The sequence below is a fragment of the Manacus candei genome, unplaced genomic scaffold (assembly GCF_025592945.1).
Source record: "Manacus candei isolate 608988 ecotype Guabito, Panama unplaced genomic scaffold, ASM2559294v1 h1tg000065l, whole genome shotgun sequence".
In the NCBI taxonomy this organism is placed as follows: domain Eukaryota; kingdom Metazoa; phylum Chordata; class Aves; order Passeriformes; family Pipridae; genus Manacus; species Manacus candei.
Window position 1 is genome coordinate 216,154 of NW_026138113.1, and position 22,032 is coordinate 238,185.

General features: G+C 58.5%; 2 protein-coding genes across 5 annotated transcripts in view; one reads left to right on the forward strand and one right to left on the reverse strand.

The window, feature by feature from the left end:
• GSE1 (Gse1 coiled-coil protein) overlaps positions 1-22,032 on the reverse strand; it is a 103,902-nt gene that overhangs the window by 38,789 nt on the left and 43,081 nt on the right. The window lies entirely within an intron of this gene.
• LOC127479147 (cuticle collagen 2-like) lies at positions 6,248-12,142 on the forward strand. The gene is made up of 2 exons (XM_051805763.1): positions 6,248-6,454; positions 10,939-12,142. The coding sequence occupies exon 2, from the start codon at positions 11,169-11,171 to the stop codon at positions 11,763-11,765; it is 597 nt and encodes a 198-aa protein (XP_051661723.1). The 5' UTR covers positions 6,248-6,454; positions 10,939-11,168; the 3' UTR covers positions 11,766-12,142.

Consider the following 22,032-nt stretch of genomic DNA (forward strand, 5'->3'; position numbering starts at 1 on the left):
AGGGCAGCGAGGGAACAGTGAGAGAATGGAGACCAGGGAGCAGACTGGGAGATAAAACCTGCCCTGGAAGGAAGGGGGGCTAGTAGGACCCCCTGCCTGCACCCACGGGTGTGCAGGAGGGGGAGAGGCAGGGGCACAGACCTGAACACACGTGTGTTCACCTGGGATGGAAGCATGCAGCAGGGAGCTTGGCGTGCACATGGTGTGGGCATGTGTGTGTGTGCACATGCATGTGCACAATGTACACCTTCAGCAAAATGGGATGCGTGTGTGTGTGTGTGTGTACAGACATGTGTGCACAACGTACACCCTCAGCAGAGGGAGATGTGTGTGTGTGTGCACAAACACATGTGCACAACATACACCTCCTGCAGAGAGCGGTCCATATATGTGTGCACAACACGTGCATCACCAGCACCTCTGCAGAAGGACAACCTCAGTGGACTGACATGTGTGTCACACACCCATGTACAACCCCTACGACTCCACACCACGCACATCTTTGCACCCCCGTCAAACCCACCTGTCCTCGCAGCACAGGGAACCCCATGCACCCAGGACAGCCCCGATCCTCGCTCCCTGGGGAGCCATGCCCGTGCCTGAGGAGCCATGCCCATCCTGAGGGATGCATGGCGAGGCCGTGGGCCACGCTGGGCTGGGAGGAAGCCCTGGCCGGGTGAAGCACGCCGGTGCGGTGTGCCAGCGCCTGCACAGCCCCGTCGGGCAGCGCTCCAGCCATGCCTGCTGTTCCCGGGCTCCGTTCCTCTCCAAGAGCCTCCAGCCCCGGGGTAGTGCCAGACTGACAGCCTGGAGGCTATTTATTCGCAGGCAGAGGCAGCGGGAGCTGCTGGCGGATGCAGCCGCCTTTGTCCTACAGGGAAGTTTGCTCCCTGCCTCCCGCCTGCCCCCTATCACCCCCATTTTTCCACCTCCACATCCCAACGCACCATTCAAACCCATGGAGGCACTTGAGGGGTGGTTGCAGCCTGGGGTTCACAGTATCCTGATGCCCACCATGCCATGGCAGGACTCGCCACAAGGCCTGGACACACAGGGATGCCACACAGCTGCCACGCTGCCCCCATCCCCAGCACCCCTTAGCATCGCCCACCCAAGCCAAGGGGCTGGAGGTGGCACCCCAAAGGTGGTGGGGGCAGGAGGAGGGAGGGCACCTAACCCCCGGCTTTGCTCCTTGGCACTGTGCCAGCTGGGGCGGGGGCACCTCCAAAACGTGGCCCCCCTCAGCCGTTACCAGGAGAAGCGCTGGCAGCCGGCGCTGGCACGGGGACAAGCCTGGGAGGGAGGTGGCCCCCCAGCACCTCGGGGAAGGGAACAATCCTCGGGCATTTCTTTTTTGGCAGGCCCCGGGTGCCCCCCCTCTGTACCCCCCGTCCCCCTCCCATGCTCAGGCGCAGGGATACAATTAAATCAGTGTTCTGCTAACAATCTGCCAGCTAATAAGACATTTTCCTCCCTCTCCCTCCTCCCCCCCACTCCACCCCAATCCGTGTGTGATGGGAGCGCTTTGATATGAGAGTGGACTCTAATGGGTTCGGTGTAAGGGAGCCTTAATTTATTACGTGCCTGTAATTGATGTTTGTATAAAGTAGCTCTTACAGCTCCTCAGAGCGGGAGATGAAAAGCAATCAGTCAGCCATTTGCCTCGAAAGGAAGGAGAGAGGAGAAGACAGACAGCGAGAAAGAACCAGACATACTCATCAAGCCTGGAGAAAAACCCAGAAAATGAGGGAACAAACAAAATCACCCCCACGCAGCCTCACCAGCAGCTCTGGCACCTCTGGGTATCACCACCAGCATCTCTGGGTACCACCACCAACACCCCTGGGTATGACTGCCAGCATCCCTGCGTGCTGCTATCAACATCCCCGGGTACCACTGTCAACACCCTTGGGTATTACTGCAAGCATCTCTGGGTACTGCTGTCAGCATCCCTGGGTATCACAGCCAGCATCCCTGTGTTCCACTACCAGCATCCCTCAGTACCACCAACAGCATCCCTGGGTACTGCTGTCAGCATCCCTGGGTCCTACCACCAGCATCCCTTGGTACCACCCCTAGGTACCACTACCACCATCCCTGGGTACCCCTGCCTCCCCTGCCTCCTCAGGGCTGGATCCTGCAGGGATTCTGTGGGTGTGCAGCCTCCTGGAGCCGTGCCAGGGCAGGATGTGACCCCCTCCCGCGCCGGCCGCGCACGGGGCTGATTAGGCTGCAGCAGCCGGTGCTGAGCTGCTCTAATGACGGCGGGCGCTGGGGAGTCACGTGCCGCCCAGCGCCGGCTGGGGAGCCGTACGTCACCGGCCCCGGCAAAAAATCGGTGCTAAATTGAATCAATCCATCTTGGAAATGGCTCTTGTCAGCCGGTGTCAGGGAGAGCGTCTGCAGGAGAGGGATCAGGCGGGGGCAGGCCAGCAAGGGCCAGGCGGTCGGCACTGCTGCTGCGGCACTGCCGGGTGTCTCCTGACCCCCCCATACGGTGGGTGTGGGGGTCTTCCTGCTGTTATGGGGGGCAGAGCATGGCATCCCCGTTCATCCAGTGGGATAAGCAGAGCCCAGACTGCATCGCACTGTGCCATGCCTCAGTTTCCCACACAAGGCACCCTGTATCCCCCATCTGGTGAAGGGGCAGCTCCACAACAGGGAAAACCCCAGGAGGGCTGGAGACCCCGCCAGCGCCCATCTGCACCCCAACACCGTGCCCAGGGCAGAGTGTGCCAAGCTGGAAAGGATGATTCTGCGCCAGGGAGACAAAGACGCCGGCACTTGACACAAATATAGATGGATCCTCGATGTACGGACCCCGCAGCCTGGCAAATTAAAACGTAGCGCGAAAGGGGGGACGGAAACAGCCCCGGTGATTGATTTTCCAACCAGACATTCAAACCAACCGAATATGTCACCCAGACAAGCCCTCAGAAAGCGGCGGCAAGCCCAGATTTATCCTCTGCTTGGACCAGAGACCATCAATCCCTATCTATCCCTGGTAAATGGCTTCACGTCCCCGTCTTCCCTCACAGTGCCCATCCCATCACCTGGATAGCAGGTGGGATGGGCACCATGATGGGAAGATGGGGCACAGGAGCCATCACCACGCCAGGAAAGAGGATCCAAGCAAAGGGACACATACCCAGGCTGCTAACGAAGGCAATTAGAGGGGAAAGCATCCCTCGCGCCGCTTCTCCTAATTAAGAACCATCCAATTCCCCAACCCGCCTGTTCCCCGGCTCCGGTACAGCCTGTTATTTACCTGCAGCTAATAGGTTGGGCACAGCTAATGATAGTCTTGTATCAAATGGCTGGATCTTGGCTTCTGACAGCTTTAAAGACCCGTCTCGGGGACACGAGGGTTTCTAATTACGGGGTTCGTCACGGGAAGGCTGGGTTCAACGCCAGTCACTCTCCCCGGGTGACATTTCTGCCCGGATTGGAAATCTAAACACAGCCCAGCCAGTTAAGGTTAAAAATACAGCGCTTGACAAGACAAGGGATCATAATTTGGGTCACCGCCGGGTTTAATTAATTGGAATGGAGCAATCAAAGCACGGCGTGCGGTAATTACAGCCCGGGTTGGGGCAGGGCTGGGGGAGGTGGCTGAAGGGATGCAGGGGGATGCTCCCCACTGTGGGGATGGGCAGGGAAGCATCGCCCTCACCTCAGGGTGCAGGCAGGCATCGCGTGCAAGGAGCTGGCAGGGCAGGGAGGGAGATGTGAAGGAAGCGAGCTGGGAGCTTCCAAGCACGCCATTCCCAGCGGATCACACACCGGCCCCACATAAATCCTGGCCAGGCAAAGCAGGGTCCACCCCCAGTGCTCCCATCCCCACAGTGCCACACGGATGCAGCCCAGGCTCCCAGCCACCACCGCGGCTCCACCGGGGCCGTGACGAGTGATTTATTTTCACCAATTACTGGGGCCACTTTTCCCTTCGCCAGGACCGCGCTTAATTGATTGGAACCTATTGAAAACAAATTAACCAGCACCAGGGCACAGGGACCTGTTTATGGCTCCTCCGTGGGGCAGCGAGGAGGACACGAGTGGCTCCGTCACGCAGGTGATGCGCAGTGGGATCGGGAGGAGGAAGGTGGGTCAACACAAATATCCCCCAAATATCCTCTTATGCTGCTCACTGGCTCCTCTGCGATGGTTATTGCTGATGGAAGAGGAAACTGAGGCACAGAGCAGCACTGAGCCCACATCTTGGTGCTTCCTCACTGGAATAACTCTCCATGGTATGGACAGAACTGAAATGTTCGTGCCCACACCACTACCCTGGAGGAGGGATGCTCACGACGGTGACCCCATTAAGCGAACCCAGCTAGCATTAATTTGACCCCATCCGCCGCGCGCTAATCAGCTGTAACCGTGGCACCCAGTTCAATCCAAATTGATTTACCGAGGCTGGAAATGGATACAAATGTGATTAAAGGCTTTTTATTTTCCATAGGTCCTCTCTAAAATGATTTAAATCAATTGCTACGTGCAGGGTCCTCTTCCTCCTCCCCGGTCAGCCCCGCGCGGCGCCATGGAGGGGCAAAGCAAAGCCCCTCTGTGGCGCCACAGGGTCAGCTGGGGAGGGAGTAACACCCCACTTTCCACACCTGCACAAAACCCACCCAGAGGGGAGCAGCACCCCAATTTCCCCCGCTGACCCACCGGCACCCCTCGCTGGACCCCTCACATCCCTCAGCGGCGGGATGCTGGCGCGCCGGGCGGCCCTGGCGAGCGATCAAAGCCCATTAGGCTGAGCGCCGATGCGCGCCCGTTGTTCGTCAATTATTCAAACAATAATTGCACCCTTATTTAAAGTCTAGTCTTGCGTGCGCGGCACTGCAGGCTGCCAAGGCCCACGTTAGATTTACACCCCCGGCGCGCTCCCGTCGCCAATTAATTAAGCAAACACATTCCTCCGCACGCTCTCAGGTGTACAACCTGCCCGGTTCAGGTTCATCCTGGCGTCACCGGCGCGTCCCCACCTGGGCGAGGGGTCACAACCCCTGGGGGGGCCGTATTAGAGCTCCCCATTATTAGGATTTCCCTGGGGATGGGGATGGCTGCTCTCGCCCTGCTCCAAAGCTGATTAAAGATTAAGCAATTCCCTCATCTACACTTCCCTACATATTTCCCCTTTGGAAAAAAAAGAAGAGGTGGGGAGGAGAGGGCTGACAGCAGCATCCGTTATTAGGGGCCCCCCTCGTCCCCACTGGTACCTAACGAGGGGGGAGGCTGGGAGTGACAGTCACCAAGAGGTCAATTCATTCATCTGGCCATGTTATTACAAGTCCAAATTTATTGTCACCGGGCCACATTAGCACTGGCACGGAGGACGCGAGGTTGCACCCCTACTGAATAAGCAGATAAATGAAAGACATCTGGAGAGCAGAATGAAGGGGCAGATTATTAATGCTGAAATTTAGAAGCCAAGGTCTAAGCCACGAATCCATCAGTGCAACCAGTTATGTCCAATAAATTAGGAGAGATAAGGATTGAAGGATGGTATATTAAAGGCAACATTCATTTCTGAACTGGCACGAGGGCTCGCAGGCATCCTGCCTCGGCAGGGTTAACCCTTGGTGGACGGGGATGTGATGGAGCTGGGGAGGCAGTGGCTGGGGGGACGGGTGCCCTGGTGATGGGCCCACCCTGCCACCATCTGCCTAAATTGGAGTTGTCACCGATGATCACAAGCGGGTGTGAAGGAGGGTGCATGACAATGGGACCTGCATGATGATGGAGCCTGGAAGGTGACAATGGTGTGTGTACACATGTGCACACATGTGGGAGAGGCTGGCAGGGGAGCACAGGGCACCCCGTGACTGCTGGAGAGGGAGCACAGCAGGTCCCCAGCCCTTCCCACAGCCTGTCCATCCTCCCCAATTAAGGGAGGCCTGTGGGTCTGCATCTGTGACCTCTGTCCCTAGGCTGGGGTTCAGCTGGCCCAACTAGTTCTCTGGGGATCATTGCCAAAAGGGACAGCTAAGGATTGAGGGGACAGAGCCTGTCCAAGCACCCCAGCTCCAGGCCAAAGAGCTGTCACCAGGAATTGTCCCTCTGTTCCTCCTGTCCTCAGCATCTGGTTGCCTCCCACCCACAGCCCCTACGCTGAGGTCCCACCACACCTGCACCTCCCGTTTCCTGCGCCTGCCTCAGTTTCCCTCATGACATCACAATGGGATGGCAGGATCTGGCTACCTGAGGACAGTTTTGTCCCCATCCTGCTGGCCCTGGGGATGATGTTGCAGCCTGGCACCCCCATACCTGTCAGCCAGCCATGTTGGATACATCCCTTGGGGAAAGCAAGGGGACACGACAAGCCAAGGACTCATGACCTGCTCAGTGACACAGCCATGGCATGGCCCTGAGGGCATCTCCAAGGCACGATGCCCGGAAGGGGAAAAATCAGGATCTTTTGCACCCAAGTAAGCAGTTTAGGGGAGTGACCGCTCGGCAGTGGGGACATCCACCCATGTCTCCCCTTGGCACCCCACAACTGGCATTTGGGAGGACAGATGTGGGCTAAAATGGGGAGATGATGGTGAAATGGGGAGTTCCCTGATGCTGGTCCCTCCTAGCCCAGCAGCAAAAGAGTGTAGGGCAGGAAAACACACAGGGTCCCCCAACACTGACCTGGCCCCCACAACACTGACTGAGCCTCCTGCCCATGCCCAAGCCCTCCCAGCACCCACACAGCTCCAGCCTTCTCAGTACTCCTGCTGGTTTGGGCCTTCCCAGTGCTCCTGCTGGTTTCAGCGTCTCTCCCCCTCTCCAAGGCAGCTCCCGAGCAAATTTCAAACAGCCTCATCTGGCATCTGAGGGATTTGGGATTTGTTTAAGCTCTTTTCACCCGCCGGACTTTAATCGTTGCGTTTGCCTGACCTCCAGCCCCGGTGAAACCACGTCTGCGCCGGCAGTGCCGCCAGAGGGTCCTGGCTCGGGGCGATTCCCAGCGCCAAAGCCCAGGGCTGCCCCCAGGATAGTTGGGATTAGCTATCAAATAACTTTGCATTTAAACCCTTTTTAACAGGGCTCGAGGTCGGGAGGGTAAGGGCAGAGGTTAAGCCTGGCCGCGGCCCGGCGCTGACCCCGCGGAGGGGGACGCCGGGAAGGGGACGGGGCGGCACGCGGGGTCGGGGGTGCGGGACCCTCGCCCCGGCCATGCCACCCACCCACTTCCCCTTGCACGGTGGGTCTGGGGAGGGGGCGGCTTGCAGGGACACCACGGTGGAGTGTCCCCACAGTCAGGAGGGGGTGTCCCCACAGCCCCCAGCCTCGCCGCCCCCATCACTTACTGAGGCTCTGCAGCAAAGACGACCAGCTCTTCATCTCCAGCATGGTGGGGGTCCCGTGGCCCCCTCCCCACACTGACGCTCAGGCTGCCGAGGGGGCCCAGGACCGGTCACACCCCCCAGCAGTGGGATGCACAGCCCCGGCACTGAGCCGCCGGCGGGTGACAGCAACCATTTTATTCCCTTTTAACTCTGCCTGCGTGGCTCCGGCGCGCTCATCCTCCCCCTCCCCACCGCCCAGCCTGGTCCTGAGTTGGAGAGCTTTGCTTTTCCCTCCCTTCCCTCCTCCTCCCTCCTTGCACTTGATAGCAGCCTTGTCAAGACTGCCGAGCTGTGCTGACCCCTGCCCCGGCGCTGCTAATTAAGGCGGCACAGTGACAGCCCCAGTGCCTCGCCGCCGCTCTGCGGCACCGCTGCTCCTAATTGGAGATGCTTTTTGAGTTCTCAATAACCGCCCAGTTGGGGCTGAGGGGTCCTGGGGGGCTCCTGCACCCATCCCAGGGGGTGGTGGTGCAGGGGGATGCAGCACACAGCCCACATCTGTCATCACCCCGGACATTAAGCTCCCAGAAATTACTGCGTAGGTGATGCAAAATTGGTTAAAAAGACCCTGAAGTCAGGAGGAAACTGGGAAAACGGAGAGGATGGAGGTGTGAGACTCCCTTGGGAGCGTCCCGTGGCTGTGGGGCACCCCCATGCTTGGGCCTCCAGATGTATTTTCGGATGGCAAGGAGGAGCGAGGGCAGTGGGAAAGAGGAGGATGGAGGTGAGCAATTCCCTCAGGAATGTCCTCTGGATGAGGAGCACCTCGTGCTGGGGCCTCCCAATGTATTTTTGGATGGTTAGGAAGAGCAAGGGCAGCGGGCATGGCATGGAGCCAAGACATGGAGCCATATCTCCCTGCGGCAGAGCAGGGGCTGGCACGGGGTATCAGCCAGGACACCTGGGTCCTGTCCCTGTCCCTACCCCCCTGATGAGACCCTGTGCACGCCAGGGGAGCCCCAGCATGGCTGAGGGGGCTCGGAGGGGTACCCCAGCACCCACCCAGCCCCAGGGCCATGCCCCCCCAAGCCGTGCCAGTAGCCTGATGGATCTATTGTGTCGTGACAGACGAGCTGGTTTATCGCAGTGAGGGAGCCAGCGCCAGCCGTCAGCCTGACCCCGCCGGCAGGCTGAGGAGAAACAGAAGAGGGCTTGTATCATCCAGGGGGTCAGAGGGCAGGGAGGCAGCCAGCCCCCCCGCGCTCCCAAATTCCTGGGATGCACGCCCGGGCAGGCAGCTGCACACGGCCCCTGGACCGCAGGTGGGGGGCTGGCAGGGTGTGGGGACAGTCACCCTCCAGCACTCCAAGTCCCTGCACTGCCAACCCAGCCTCCCCTTGTCCCTCCTGCACCATGAGGACTACACCTTGAAATGGTGTCACCTGCAGCACCCCTGAACTGGTGTCCTCAATCTGTCCTGTCCCATAGCACCTCTGAAAAAAATGAAAAAATGTCCCCAACCCACTCTGCCCAACAGCACCCCTGAAACAGGGTCCCCAACATGTCCTGTCCTGTAGCACCCCTGAAACAGTGTCCCCAATTTGTCCTGTCCCACAGCAGAAGCTGCCACCGCAGGGGGACACACACAGGGACAAGGATGCTTACAACCATTCCAGTGTCTCCCAACCCAAACTAGCAAGCAGGGGGGTCACTCCTTTTCCCACGCCACCCCAAAATCCAGCATCATCCTTGTGTCAGGGCTCCGGTGGGACAGGTAGGGGTGGGATGGTGAATGCAGCCATGACTCACATTGAATTCACAGGGAAACACGTCCCCAGTGCTGGAGCGATGTCCCAGCATGGCGAGATGGGGATGCTTGGTATGACCCTGCTTCCTGCTCAAAGTGGCAGGAGTTTTAGGCAGGCACTGGGCAATGCTGTCCCACCCAGACCTATCCCCAAAATGCACATCTCTCTGGTACCCATCCCACTGGGTTGACATCCCTGGCATCGCGCATGGCCAAGCTGTGGGCGCATGACAGTGACAACCACATGGGTCAGTCTATTTCTGCCACTTCACCCCAGCACTGGGGGTCTGTGCAGGGCAGTGGGGAACAAATTTCCCCCCTGGAGTCTTGCCGAGCCCCCTCATCCCTTCCTCCCCTCCCCTCCCCTCCCCTCCCAGCAGCCTTTGTGCTGCCGCTGAGCCGGCACCTCCAGGGTGGACGCATTAAGGCAACACAAAGCAGCGCCGAGAGGCATTTCGGCTGCAATTTTCTCTGCTCCATTATTGACAAACAAGCTGCTTCGCACAGGTGATGGCGAGGCCAGCGCGGCAGCTGGGACATCGTGCCATGCCGTGCCGACCTGTGCCAGCTGGATGGCCCTGCTCCTCCCCTTGGCACGGTGCTGGCCACGATGCCCTCCCATCCACCACATCCCCTGCTCCAGGGTCACACGGATCCAGACATGTCACCCCTAAAAAACAAGGGGTAAAGAGGCAGTGAGGAGTGCTCTGGGCTGAGCCGTGGTGCCTGCCCCTGTGCCAGCATCGCCGCCGGGCTGCCCCTTTCCCCCGGCCAGGGCGGCCGGGCACAGCGTGCAGCGAGTCTGTCGTTAGCGCCGTGCCAAACCCAAAGTGGCTGCTTCGGAACGGCAATCCAATAAAAGTGCTACTTGTCTATTTATCATCCTCAGGGCTTTTTATCACAGTGCAGATGGCTGCTACCTTCGCAAGGCACAGCAGTGTGCTGGCACGCGCCCGCCGCACAGAAGCTCGGGCGCCGCAGAGTCTGTGCATACACCTGCGAGGAGCCGGCAGCCGCCTGCTCCGGCAAAGCCGGCCGGGAGCCGGGCAGCGCCGCCTGCCAGCGCCACGAGTCCTTGGGACACGCTGCATCCCAGCCTGGGTGATGTCTGCACCGGGCATTCGAACCAGGGATGGTCATCGGGCATTGGAATGGGGCACTTGCTCTAGGGGTGCTCGCCAGGCATTGGCACAGGGTGTTTGCACCAGGCATGTTCATGGAGCATTTGCACTAGGGATCTTCACCAGGCGTTGGCATGAGGCATTTGAGCCAGGAACATTCACTGGGCCTTTGCACAGGGGGTTTGCACCAGGCATCTGCACCAGGCATTGGCATGGGGCATTTACACTGATCATTTGAACAAGATGATCTCATGGGGCATTTGCACCAGGTATGTCCACCAGGCATTTGCACTGGGCATTCCCCATCCCTGGAAGTGTTCAAGGCCAGGTCGGACGGAGCAACCTAGTCTAGTGGAAGGTATCCGTGCCAGTGGTGGGAGGGTAGGAAGGAGATAATCTTTAAGGTCCCTTCCAATCCAAACCGTTCTGTGATTCCATGATTCAGTAATTTCCACCAGGCATTTGCACCAGGCATTTACAGCGGGAGTGTTCACTGGGCATTTGCATGGGGTGTTTGTTTTTACTGGGCACCTGCACCGGGTATTTGCACCGGGTGTTATTAGCGGGCGTTCGCAGCGGGCGTTTCCACCATAAACCCTCAGCCTGTCATTACCCAGCTGGGCGGTCTGTGGGCAGCAGCAGCGGCAGCAGCGGGCACAGGGCGGTGGGTGGGAGCCGCTGGAGCAGGTGATTAAAGCTGTATTAAATGTCTGTCTGCACGCAGGAGAAAACACACCTAATTATCCACCGGAGTCGGCCAGGAGGGAGGAGCGGCCCCGATCGCAATCGCGTAATGAAGTGTAACGCGGGGCCAGGCCTGGCGCGGGGTGTAATTAAAAGGCAGCAAAGCCAGAATTGCAACGGTGGCAGGCAGCGGGCAGGGTCCCAAACCCAGAGCCTCTGACTTCCCTGGGAATCCTTCCTTAAGGAGCCCACTCACATCCCCACACCAAGATGTTGGCCCATGCACCACTCGAGCCCCACCTGCTCGCCACAAACCCCTTTGACTCCCCCCACTATGGCACAACACTGATGCGCTCAGGCAAAGCCACCCGGGTGCTGGGACACAGTGCCAGCACCCCCGCCCTGCCCGCGGGCGCCGGGCAGGCACCGCCACGGCACCGTTGCATGGGCGTCGAGCGCGGCCCGCTGCACGGAGGCGATGCCGGGACACGGAGGGCAGGCGCCGCTGGAAAAGGCGGCGGCGGGGCGGCAGGGGCGGCAGGGGCGGCTGGCCCCACCTCTTGCACCAGAGCCAAAGCCGCCAACCCACGCCACCGCTCCCCGAGCGGGTCCGGCGGGTCAGGAGCGCCCCGGGGAGACGCCGCGTCGCCCTGCCTGCGCCCGGCGTCCGCAGCACCGCTGCAGGGACCCCACGCCCGCACCTGCCCCCTGGTCCGGCCGCCCCAGCCGGTTGGGAAGCGGCCGGGCTTGCCCAGGAATGCTGCTTGCATCAGCCCCGGCCCGGCTGGCACTGCTGGTAGGCATGTACGTGCAGTGCCGGCGGGCAGCACGCCCGGGTCAGGCCCTGGAGAGGCGCAGCAGGGATAAAGGCATCCCTGGCAGCACTGCAGGGACCCCCATGTCCCATGGGGATGGTGGCACAGGGGATCCTCATGTTGGGCAGTGACCACACAGGGACCCATCCCATCTCCCTGTCATTCCAACCTCAGCATGCTGTGGTGCCAGCACCCGCATCCCTGCCCCTAGCGCAGTGACAGTTCCCACTACAACGTGTGGCACGGTAGCAGGCGGTGGGGACACAGGAGGACATCTCCTCCTTCTCCTCTCCCTGTCTTTTTCTCCTTCTAATTTTTTTTTCCCTCCAAGATCTCCAGAACAAAGTACACACTCTACCTCTTCAAACCCACCACCATCTGTCCGTCCGTCTGAGCGCCGCAGCCCCGCCACTCCGAGCGGCCGCCTCCGAGCAGATGGTGACAGGGGAAGGACAAGCCGCTGCCACACAGGGCCTCGACGGCGGTGGGTCACAGCAGCTCCATCGGCCCTGACCTCCTCATCCTCCCCAGCACGGTAATTACCCACCACGCCGAGCAAACAGCCTGCGCCGGGTCATTGTGCCGGACACCAACAAAGGGCGGCCGACTGCGGGACCTCCCGACCCCTGCCAGCCCCTGCCGACCCCTGCCACCCCTGCCCTCCGCCAAAAGAGCAATAAATCAAAGGGACGGGACAGGGACAGCCTGGCAGGCGAGGATGGGGATAGGGACTCCCTCCCCACCAGTACGTGGGTGCACCCCTTGCACCCGGGCGATGAGCCCTGGCTGCTCCACAGCCCCCCTGGATTAGCAAGGCCATGCAAAGCATGTGGGACATGCCCCTCCCCAGCAGAGGCGACAAGTCCCTGATGCCCTTGGGGACACGCGCAGCCCATGTGAGCTCCCAGGATGAGCTCAGAGGAGTGAAGGATGGTTCCTCCCCCCGCCCGCCGGTCACAGCCAGTTAATGGGGAATTTCATGGGTGCGGCACAGCGGAGCCCGGCCGGCCGGGAACATGCCGGAGCCATCTGCTCGCAAGACCCGGGGCTGTCGAGCCGCCCTGACCTCGGCCAGGCAAACAATTTGCAGGAGCAGATGTCGCACCCTCCCTCACCCTGGGGCTGTGGGTGCGTCATCTCCCCAGGCTCAGCACCCCCACAAGCCCCCAGCGTCTCAGGGTAGTCCCTTCCAAAGAGATGGAGGCACAATCAGGCCAAGAGCAAAGTCACATTGCAGAGATCTGACACCCCCAAGTCAGGGCTCCTTTGGGAATCTGGGCATGAGGCAGCAGTGCAGAAGATCCCTGCTCCCTCCTGGCACCACCCTGGGCAACACAGCCGGGTGCCACCACACAGGCTGCCATTCCCATGTGCCTGTTGGCAAGGATCCAGCAGGATTTGGAGAGGCAACCGTGCCCACAGAGCTCATACCCTGCACCCCCCTGCCCTGCAGGCAGCCCACAAAGGTGCCTGGCTCTGCTGCCACACACACGTGGCACGGCACGGCACAGGGGCAAAGGTGCAGGCGTCTCTGGCAGCAGATCCCGGCTTGATCCAGGCTGGTTTCCCGCAGGTCCCCGGGAGTGGCTAGCACCGGTGTCTTTCGGACTGATTAAAATTCATTCTGCATGATTTAGGACCTAATCTCAGTGAAACTCCACAGCGCTTTATTAATAGCGCATTAGTGGATAATTCATGCGTTCGGATGAAAAATCAGCCTGTGTTATTCTCCGGGAGGGGGGGACACGGTGGGGGGGACACGGGCACGGGGAGGGGGGCACCCCGCTCACCCAGCCTCCCGCACCTCCCTGCCACCGCCACATCCCGGCGAGGCAGCAGCCCTTCTGACAACTGCCACCACTCATTAATCTTGACGAGTTTTCTGCTGAATATTCTTCCACAGGCTTTCAAACCGTTCACTAATTGCAATTAATCACTTACCGAAACAGATGTCAGGAACAATGGAATTGGGAAGTCTGGAGGCTTGATAAAGCTGTCAGAGGAGCGCGCTCGTGTGGCAGCGGGTGCCAAAAGGCGCTGGCAACACCTTCCCCCAGCCATGTGCTGGGGGGACCCGGCGACCCCGTCCTGCCCGCCCGGCATCTGTCCACCCCAGAGAGGGAAAACGCACAGCGAGGGGGCACGGGGGGCTTTGTGTCCCCATCAGCTACCGGCGCATGGGAATGGGGATGTGGGAACTGGGTTTTGGTGATGGGAGGTGATGGGAGTGGCACACCTTCAGGAAACACCATCAGCACGGCTTTACCCTGACTCCAGGACAGCTTGGTCTCTGCTCTCCATCAGGAAAGCCGCACGGAGCCCCAGCGGGGCGTCACGTCCGCCGTGCCTCGCGCAGGCAACGGCACGTTCCCCGTCCCTGCCAGACGCCGCTTTAGCACCAGCAGGGATCCAACAGCCTTCCCCGGCAGGCGCGCCACGCTGTTTACCCATCACACATGAAAGGTGCCGAGCTGACAGCTCTAGAGACGGGAGAGAGCTCCCAGAGACACTGATGGGGCCAAGGCTCCAAAGCGTCCTCACCTACTGCTCTTGGAGACCCTGAAGGTCAACCCATAGGTGACCCCAGGAAGGGGCAGCCCCTGGGCTTCTGCTTCTCTGCAGCTTCACCAGCTGCGGCTCTGCACACCCCCACATCTCAGCTGTCCCCCCCCCCAGCTTGGGGGCATCCTTTGGGAACAAGGCTGGGGAAAGGCTGGGAGAGGGAGGGCTTTCCCAGTCCCCCACAAGGCAGAGGATGCTGCACAGCCCGAGGCCACCAAGTACAATTAGCCCTGAGTCCCCCCAGCCATGAAGGGACACCGCTGTGGGGACACACACTCCTCCCCAGCAAGCAGAGCCTGGGGGACCGGAGCATCCTTCCGGAGCTGGCACGGTGCGAGCCAAGCCCGGGGCTCGTGACCGGCGCGGCCCCGACACATGTTACAATAAATATTCCGCACAGACACCGTTCCATATGTATGATCTGGTGGGGTGATGATTTTTCTACTGATCACTGGAAGTGACAGCTGTGCGGAGAGCAGGAGAAACAAAGGCACCGACTGCTCTCCCCGTTACACTCCGATAGCGACATGATGGTGTGACACGGAGCAGCAGCATCTGGTGGTGCCGGGACCGGCAACCGGGACGGGCCGCCTGTTAGCACCGGGCACAAAGGGTGGCCTCGGGGTGGGGATGGGGACAGGGTGAAAATGGGGACAAGGTGGAAATAAGAATAGGGTGGCCATGGGGATGGGGTGGAAATACAGACAGGGTGGCAATGGGGATAGGGTGGTCTTAAGGATGGGGTGGCAGTGGGATAGTCATGGGTATGGGGTGACCATGGGGACAGGGAGGCCACGAGGACAAAGCGGACAAAAGGATGGAGTGGCAATGGGGACAGAGTGGCCATGGAGATGGGGTAGCAATATGGATGGGGTGGTAATGGAGACAGGGAGGCCAAAAGGATGAGGTTGTGATGGGGTAGTCACGGGAACAGGGTGACCATGGGGACAGGATGGCCATGGAGACAGGGTGGAAATAAGGACGAAGTGGCAATGGGGAAGGGGTGGACATGGAGATGGGTGGAAATATGGATGGGGTAGCAAGGGGGACAGGGTGGCCATGGGGTGGCAATGGGGATGGGGTGAAAATAAGGATGGGGTGGCAGCGGGGTGACAATGGGAATAGGGTGGCAAAGAGGGTGACAATGGGGATAGGGTGGTAGGATGGAAATAAGGATGGAGTGGTGACGGTGGCAATGGGGACTGGATGGTGATGGGAATGGGGTGAAAATATGGATGGGTGGCAATAGGGATGGGGTGGCAATGGGGATAGAGTGGAAATAAGCATGGGGTGGCCATGGGGATGGCTCCCATCAGCCTCTTGTGCTGCACACAAGCCCCCAGTCCCTCCATCCTGCCCTCCTGCCCCCAAAGCAGCTGTGGGACAGGGTACCAGGGAGCACCAGGCCATTACAGCACCCAGCCCAGGCACGGTCAATATTTGCATTTGATTTGCAAGTGTTTCCTCCCCCCAGATAACGGCAGGGCCACGCACGTACAGGAGGGAGAAGCTGCTGGGTTCAGTTAATTATTAGTGAACATGCAAATTCCCCCTCCACGAGATAACAATAAACACCGTGATTTCAGCGAGATAAACAGGGCTTTAAATTTCCAGCAGCCTTTACTGGTGTAAAAATAAGCGTCCCTTATTTATTTAGTTCCTTTGAGAAACCACATCAGTCCCCAAACACAGTCTTTTACTGTCAAGCTACAGTAGAAGCCTTTATAGGCGGCGAAGATCCTGACAGCTACCCCTAGCACAACCATCTTTTATTCATGCTCATAATATAAACTGTATTGCCTCGGAAACAAAAGGATTTAACTCGCTGCTGGCCGGGCAGCAGCGGCCGAGCCAAGGTCTCCAGTGGGGGCACATGGTTGGGATGGCTTTGCTCCAAATGGGGGCATCCTGCAGGGACACCACCTCCTCCTAGGGACAGGACTGAGACAGAGCCCTGCTGTGATGCATCAGCACATCCAGGGATAAAATAAGCCAAAATAACAATCCCCCCCGACCTGGAGCCATTAGGCAAAGCCTCCGTGCTCCGAGGCTCCGAATCCCACCCTGCCTGCACAGATATAGGAAGAGCAGCGGTTACAAGAGTGGTTCGTATTTAATAATGCAATTTATATTCCACTCTCAACATAAACTATTGTAAAGGCACACTAATGTAAAAATACATCTGGCTTGTCAATAGTTTATCTTCTGGATCTGCATCTAAATCCCTGGGCATTCTTGACTTATGGCTGCACCAGTGTCTAATGAATAAAAAGGTGCAAATTATAGGCCTTGCTTTAATGCTCATCATAAAATTAGATGATAGTTGCAAAAGCTGCATTCTCCTGCCCACAGTGCAGCAATGGTAAGCTATAAATAAAGTGTATTTAATGTATCCCAGCGCTGCGCAGAGCCAGGAAACAGTATGTTACTGCACAGCCTTCAATGGATCCGCCACAAGTTCAATGAAGTGATAACTGATCCATCATGTGAATTTATGTTAACTGTCTGCTCGCAAAGTCACGGCCCCAGCACTGTAAATAGCCGACAATCCTTCCAGCTCGGCCTGCCTGCCAATAAACCTGTCACCGGCAGGCTGGGAGCAGCCACCTTAGGACACCGCAGACAAACCATTACATCTTGGGTTTCCTCTTGGTTTCTCCCTCCATTTGTCCGTGCGGAGCATTGCCGCCGTGCCTCGCTTTACCCGCAGCCGAGCACCTCCCTCCTCAGGGCTTTCCAACCCAGTGCGATGCTTTTCCACCTCCCTGGAGCTGTCACATCAGGGATGCGGGAAGCCCAGATGGGATCTGGGGGGCTGGCGGGTGCGTGGGTGGGATGGCTCCTGCTCCGGCAACAGGCAAATGCTGGGAGGGGCTGGGGGGGACAGGCTGGAAGCAGACCCCCCCCCAGCTCATGTTCCATGCTGGGATGCAGAGCCAGGAGGGCACGTGCATGGTGGGATCACTTCGCTGTGGGAGACAGAAGTGCTACTGGCATCATGCCTGGAAAGCATCCTCTTCTGGCAGAGATGTGTGTCCTAGGGCTGGCACCTGGGAAGGGGACACCCCTGGGAAGATGTCCTTGGGAAGACGTGGTCACCAGGAAGGAGACATTCCCAGAAGATCTTCCCTGGAAGCAAATGTCTTTGGGAAGGAGGTGTCCCTGGGAAGATGCCATCCCCTAGAAGGACACGTTCCCAGCAAGGACATCCCTGGTAAAGTGCCATCCACAGAGAGGTGTCCCTGGGAAGAAGATGTTCCAGGGAAGGAGACATCCCAGGGCAGAGGATGTCCTGGAGAAGATATGGTCCCCAGGAAGGATATGTTCCCAGGAAAATGTCCCCAGGAAGCAGATGTGTTTGGGAAGGAGATGTGTTCAGGAAGAAGGCATCCCTGGAAGGAGATATCCCCAGCAATGAGACATCGCTGGGAAGGTGTCATCTGCAGGGAATTGTCCCTAGGAAGCAGATGTTTCTGGGAAGATGCCGTCTCCTGGAGGGAGACATTCCCATCAAGGATGTCCCTGGAAAGGTGTCATCCACAGGGAGGTGTATGTGGGAAGGAGACATACCAAGGAAGAGGATGTGACACCCAGGAAGGAGATGTGCCTGAAGAGATGTCTCCAGAAAGATGCAGTCCCCGGGAAGGAGATGTTCCCAATAAGATGTCCCCAAGAAGCAGATGTGTTTGGGAAGAAGATGTCCCCAGGAAGGAGACATGTTTGGGAAGACATCATGCCCTGGAAGGAGACATCCCCAGCAAGGATGTCCCAGGGGAGATGTCATCCACAGGGATGTGCCCCTGTGAAGGAGATGTCCCAGGGATGAAGACATCTCTTAGAAAGGAGTCGTTCCCTTTGAAGCAGCCCAAACCCATGGAGCCCCAGCAGTTACAGATAGGGGACACAACGATCCTTGGGGAGCAAGATGGCACCCAGGTGGACACGGGGCACACGGAGCCCACAGGACGCAGCATTTGCCATCACCCGGCTCTCATTAACACAGTGCTGAGCAGCCCCTAATAATAGCAACAGTAAATTCTCCTACCCAATTCGGGTCCATTTCTATAAATAATGTAGAATCTTTTTATTTACTGACAGGTTGTAAAAGTATCAGTGAGAATAATGTGAAATCAGGCGCTGCTGAATAATTCATGGCAGCAGCTCTGCTCTCCCCCGTCCCCGCGCTCCCCTGGCCCCGCCGTTTACACGACAGCACCTTGCACCCGGGTTTATCTCATAAAAACCAGGACTAACGACCTGGCACTAATTCTTTATCAACTGGGACTTTTACAGCAAGGGGAGGAGGGAGGAAATAGAAAGAAATAAAAATAACCCGGGTGCACCCTATAAAAAATGCATGGGCCTGTGTGCTCACCTCCACACGGAGCCAGCAATCCCCAGCACCTCCCATCTGCAATTCCTCCCCATCCCCACAGCCTCTCCAAAAATTATTATTAATTGGCAGCACCCACAGCTCCACACTGGCATCTCGAGGCAGTGAGCGCAGGAAGGGTGGGATGATCCTGATGGGACATCAGCAGGACCCATGGGGACATCAGCAGGACCCATAGGGACACCAGCAGGACCCACAAGAATGATGACAGGACCCACAGGGACACTGGCAGGACCTATGGGGACAATGGCAGAACCCATAGGGACACTGTCAGGACCTATGGGGACACTGTCGGGAGCCACAGGGACATTGGCAGGACCCACAGGGATGATCAACAGACCCATGGGAATATTGACAGGACTCATGGGGATGATTGCAGAATCCACGGGCCTACCAGGAAGTCCCACGGGGAGAATGGCAGGACCCATGGGGATGGTGGTAGGACCCATGGGAACACTGGCAGGATGCTCTCTGTCCCCATGCCACCCCCAGGGATGCCAGCCTGGGGCAGCAGACCCCTGCAGGGGGCAGATGGGTTAAATTTGGGCAGAGAAACCTGATCACTAGAGCAACTAATCCCTGTAACAACCTGATCCAGTGTCTCTCATCCCTCCTGCCACTGCCGAGGGCGATGGGGACAGCAGGGACCCCCCCTGCAGCCGCCCCCATCCCCTCCCCAGAACAATACCTACCCGCCGCTGTTTTGATGTGCGGCACAAAGCCGGGAGAGCTTTCCATGTAACATGATAAAAGCAAGTCCCCAGCCAGCACAATTATTTGATAATTCTCCCTTAACACCCATCAAATTAAAGCAATGTCCAAGGGCTGCCTGAAGTGGCACTGATAGGTATTAAACTTTAATGAGATTTAATGGCACTGCCCTACTTTTTAAGCGCTCGGGCCTACATTTATGAACATTTAATTTCCCAGGCCCTGACCTCTTTTTTTTTTCCCCCCACTTGCCCGCAGCCCCCCCTGCCCGCCCGCCGGCACAGCTGGATTCTGTTAGCGCTGGCGGCCGCCCCGACCCGGGATGCTCGGGATGCTCGGCCAGCCCTGAGCCCATGGAAATCTCCAGGCGCTGCGGGGTGAGATGTTGACTCTAGCAGGGAGCCGACACTGAGCAGGGAGGGGGAGCCCAGGGAAAGGCGGGGGGGGTGTGCAGATGGGATTCACCGGCATTGAATACAACCAAATTTGTGGAATGACTTAATTAATTTGCTCCCTGGATGACATGACACCACGGGTCGGACTGGTTGGAGGGCCCTCACCCTGCTGTTCCACTGCACTGGGGTTTGCAATGGGTTTCTTTAAGCACCCCTGAAAATTAAGCAGCTCCCCCACTACCAACACACCATGCTGGGGCAAATTTGGAGGGGTCAGACCCCTCAGCACCCCCAGGAGCAGAACACAGCCCACTGATCCAGTTTATTGCTGCCCTCTAGTGTGTAGGGGACAGGCCAGACCCCGCTGTCACTTGTCCCCCTCCCCACATGTCCTCTGGGCCACTTGGCCAACCAGGCTGCTGCATCTCAAGTGGGGACAGCTGCTGAGATGCTCAGAGCCCAGATCTCTGGGGTACTGGAGAGCATCACCCCAGCCCCCCAGCCTGGAGCCCTGCCAGCTCCCTAAAACCCCACTAATGGTGCTGCAAGATGGGCACTGACTGGCACCAGTGACACCAGGCATCACCTCCTGCCCCGTGGCAAGGCAAGGCCAGGTTGGATGGGGCTTGGGGCTACCTGGTCTAGTGGAAAGTGTCCATGGCAGGGGAATTGAAATGAGATGAGCTTTAAGGTTCCTTCCAATGCAAACTATTCCATGATTTAATGATTCTATGGTCCTGGTGGGATAGAGGATACAGCATTTTCCTACATCAGGATGCAGGAGGGGTTGGGGTACGCTGGTTGGCAGCAGCAAGCTCCAAAAAGAGGAGCTGCTGGCATGAGTGCCCACCCACAGAATGAGGGTTAGGGAAACTGAGGCACACACCAGTGCAGCACTGGGAATATCCCCCTCCCACCTCCCCAGCACCCACCCCTACTGCAGGGAGCCCAGCAGCAGGAATGCAAAGGCAGGGCAATAAAAGGGAGCGTTATCAAGCCCCAGCAGAGCAGACAGCTCAGGGAGGAGAGCAGGAGGGAGGGAAAGGAACAGAAAGGAAAAAAAAACCCCACCCTTAACCCCGAGATCACTTATCATTCAGGCTGCATCACGCATCTAGAAAGTGCAGACACAAAAATGTAATGTCATAACATTCGCAGTTCAATAACCTTTGCTTCACGAGACGGCTTGAACTGTCAGAGGAGCTGGAAGGTAAATATTTCAGCGCCCAGGCACTGAATGCAAAGGCGTGGGGAGGGGGGTCGGCCTCGGCTTCCCCGGCTCGCCTCGACACGTCCAAATATCCCCCGCCGTAAATCCCGGTCGGCGCTGGGGAAAGGCCGTGGTGCGGATAAAATACGAGCAGATATAAAGCCAGACACCTTTATTGTTCGGCAAAGTCTTCCAACAAGTTATGAACCCGCAGCTTGACCCTAACCCATCATCTTGTTATACGGCGGAAACAAAGGCAGCGCCAGGAGCTGAGGCTGGAGCAGAGCAGGATGCGGGTGGGAAGGAGGAAAACCCAGCCTGCCTCCTCCACGGGGGATATTCGGGTGCAATTCACCCCTGAACCCCCACATTTACCATGCTCTGGGCTTCCTGTTGGAAGCAGACCCCATGTCAGCCCCTTCCATTGAGCCTTCCTGCCAGGTTCAGAGGTGCAAAATTCCTGTGTCTGGGGTTAACAGGAGCAGGATCCCACAAACACACCGGTTAACCAGGACAGCCTACTGAGCCATGCAGGCAGGAGGAAGGAGATTGCACAGCAGGGGAGCAGGCAGGGAACAATGGCTGTGGGGGATGGCAAACCAGTGAGGGATCCAGAGGGCATTGGGGGAGCAAAGAGAACCACCCCATGGGGAAAATTCCCCCAGCAGCACTGGTAGGGTGCTGGCTGTGTGTCCAAAGGGCTGCATGGCATGTCATGGCACAGTGGGGAGTGCCCTGTGGCTCCAGGGAGGCCACATGGCACGGCATGGCACAGTGGGAAGTGCCCTGTGCCTTCAAGGGGGCTGCAGCAGTACCCTGGTGTCCAAGGGGACTACATGGCACGGCATGGTGGGCAGCAGCAGCTTGCACAGCCCATGCATGGCACACGTTGCACGAACCCCCCCCCCCCGATCCAAATGTGCAGCACAGCTGGGGACAACCAGAGACACCTGCCTGCTGCTGGGCTGGCTCTGCCACGGGGCGCTGCGCCGGCACCCCAAACGCTGGGGATCACCGGCGCCAAGGCTCCCAGGGGAGCAGAACACCC

Bases quoted from the DNA above. Each gene is read 5' to 3' on its own strand.
- LOC127479147 (XM_051805763.1), top strand. From the start codon at position 11,169: ATGTTGGCCCATGCACCACTCGAGCCCCACCTGCTCGCCACAAACCCC.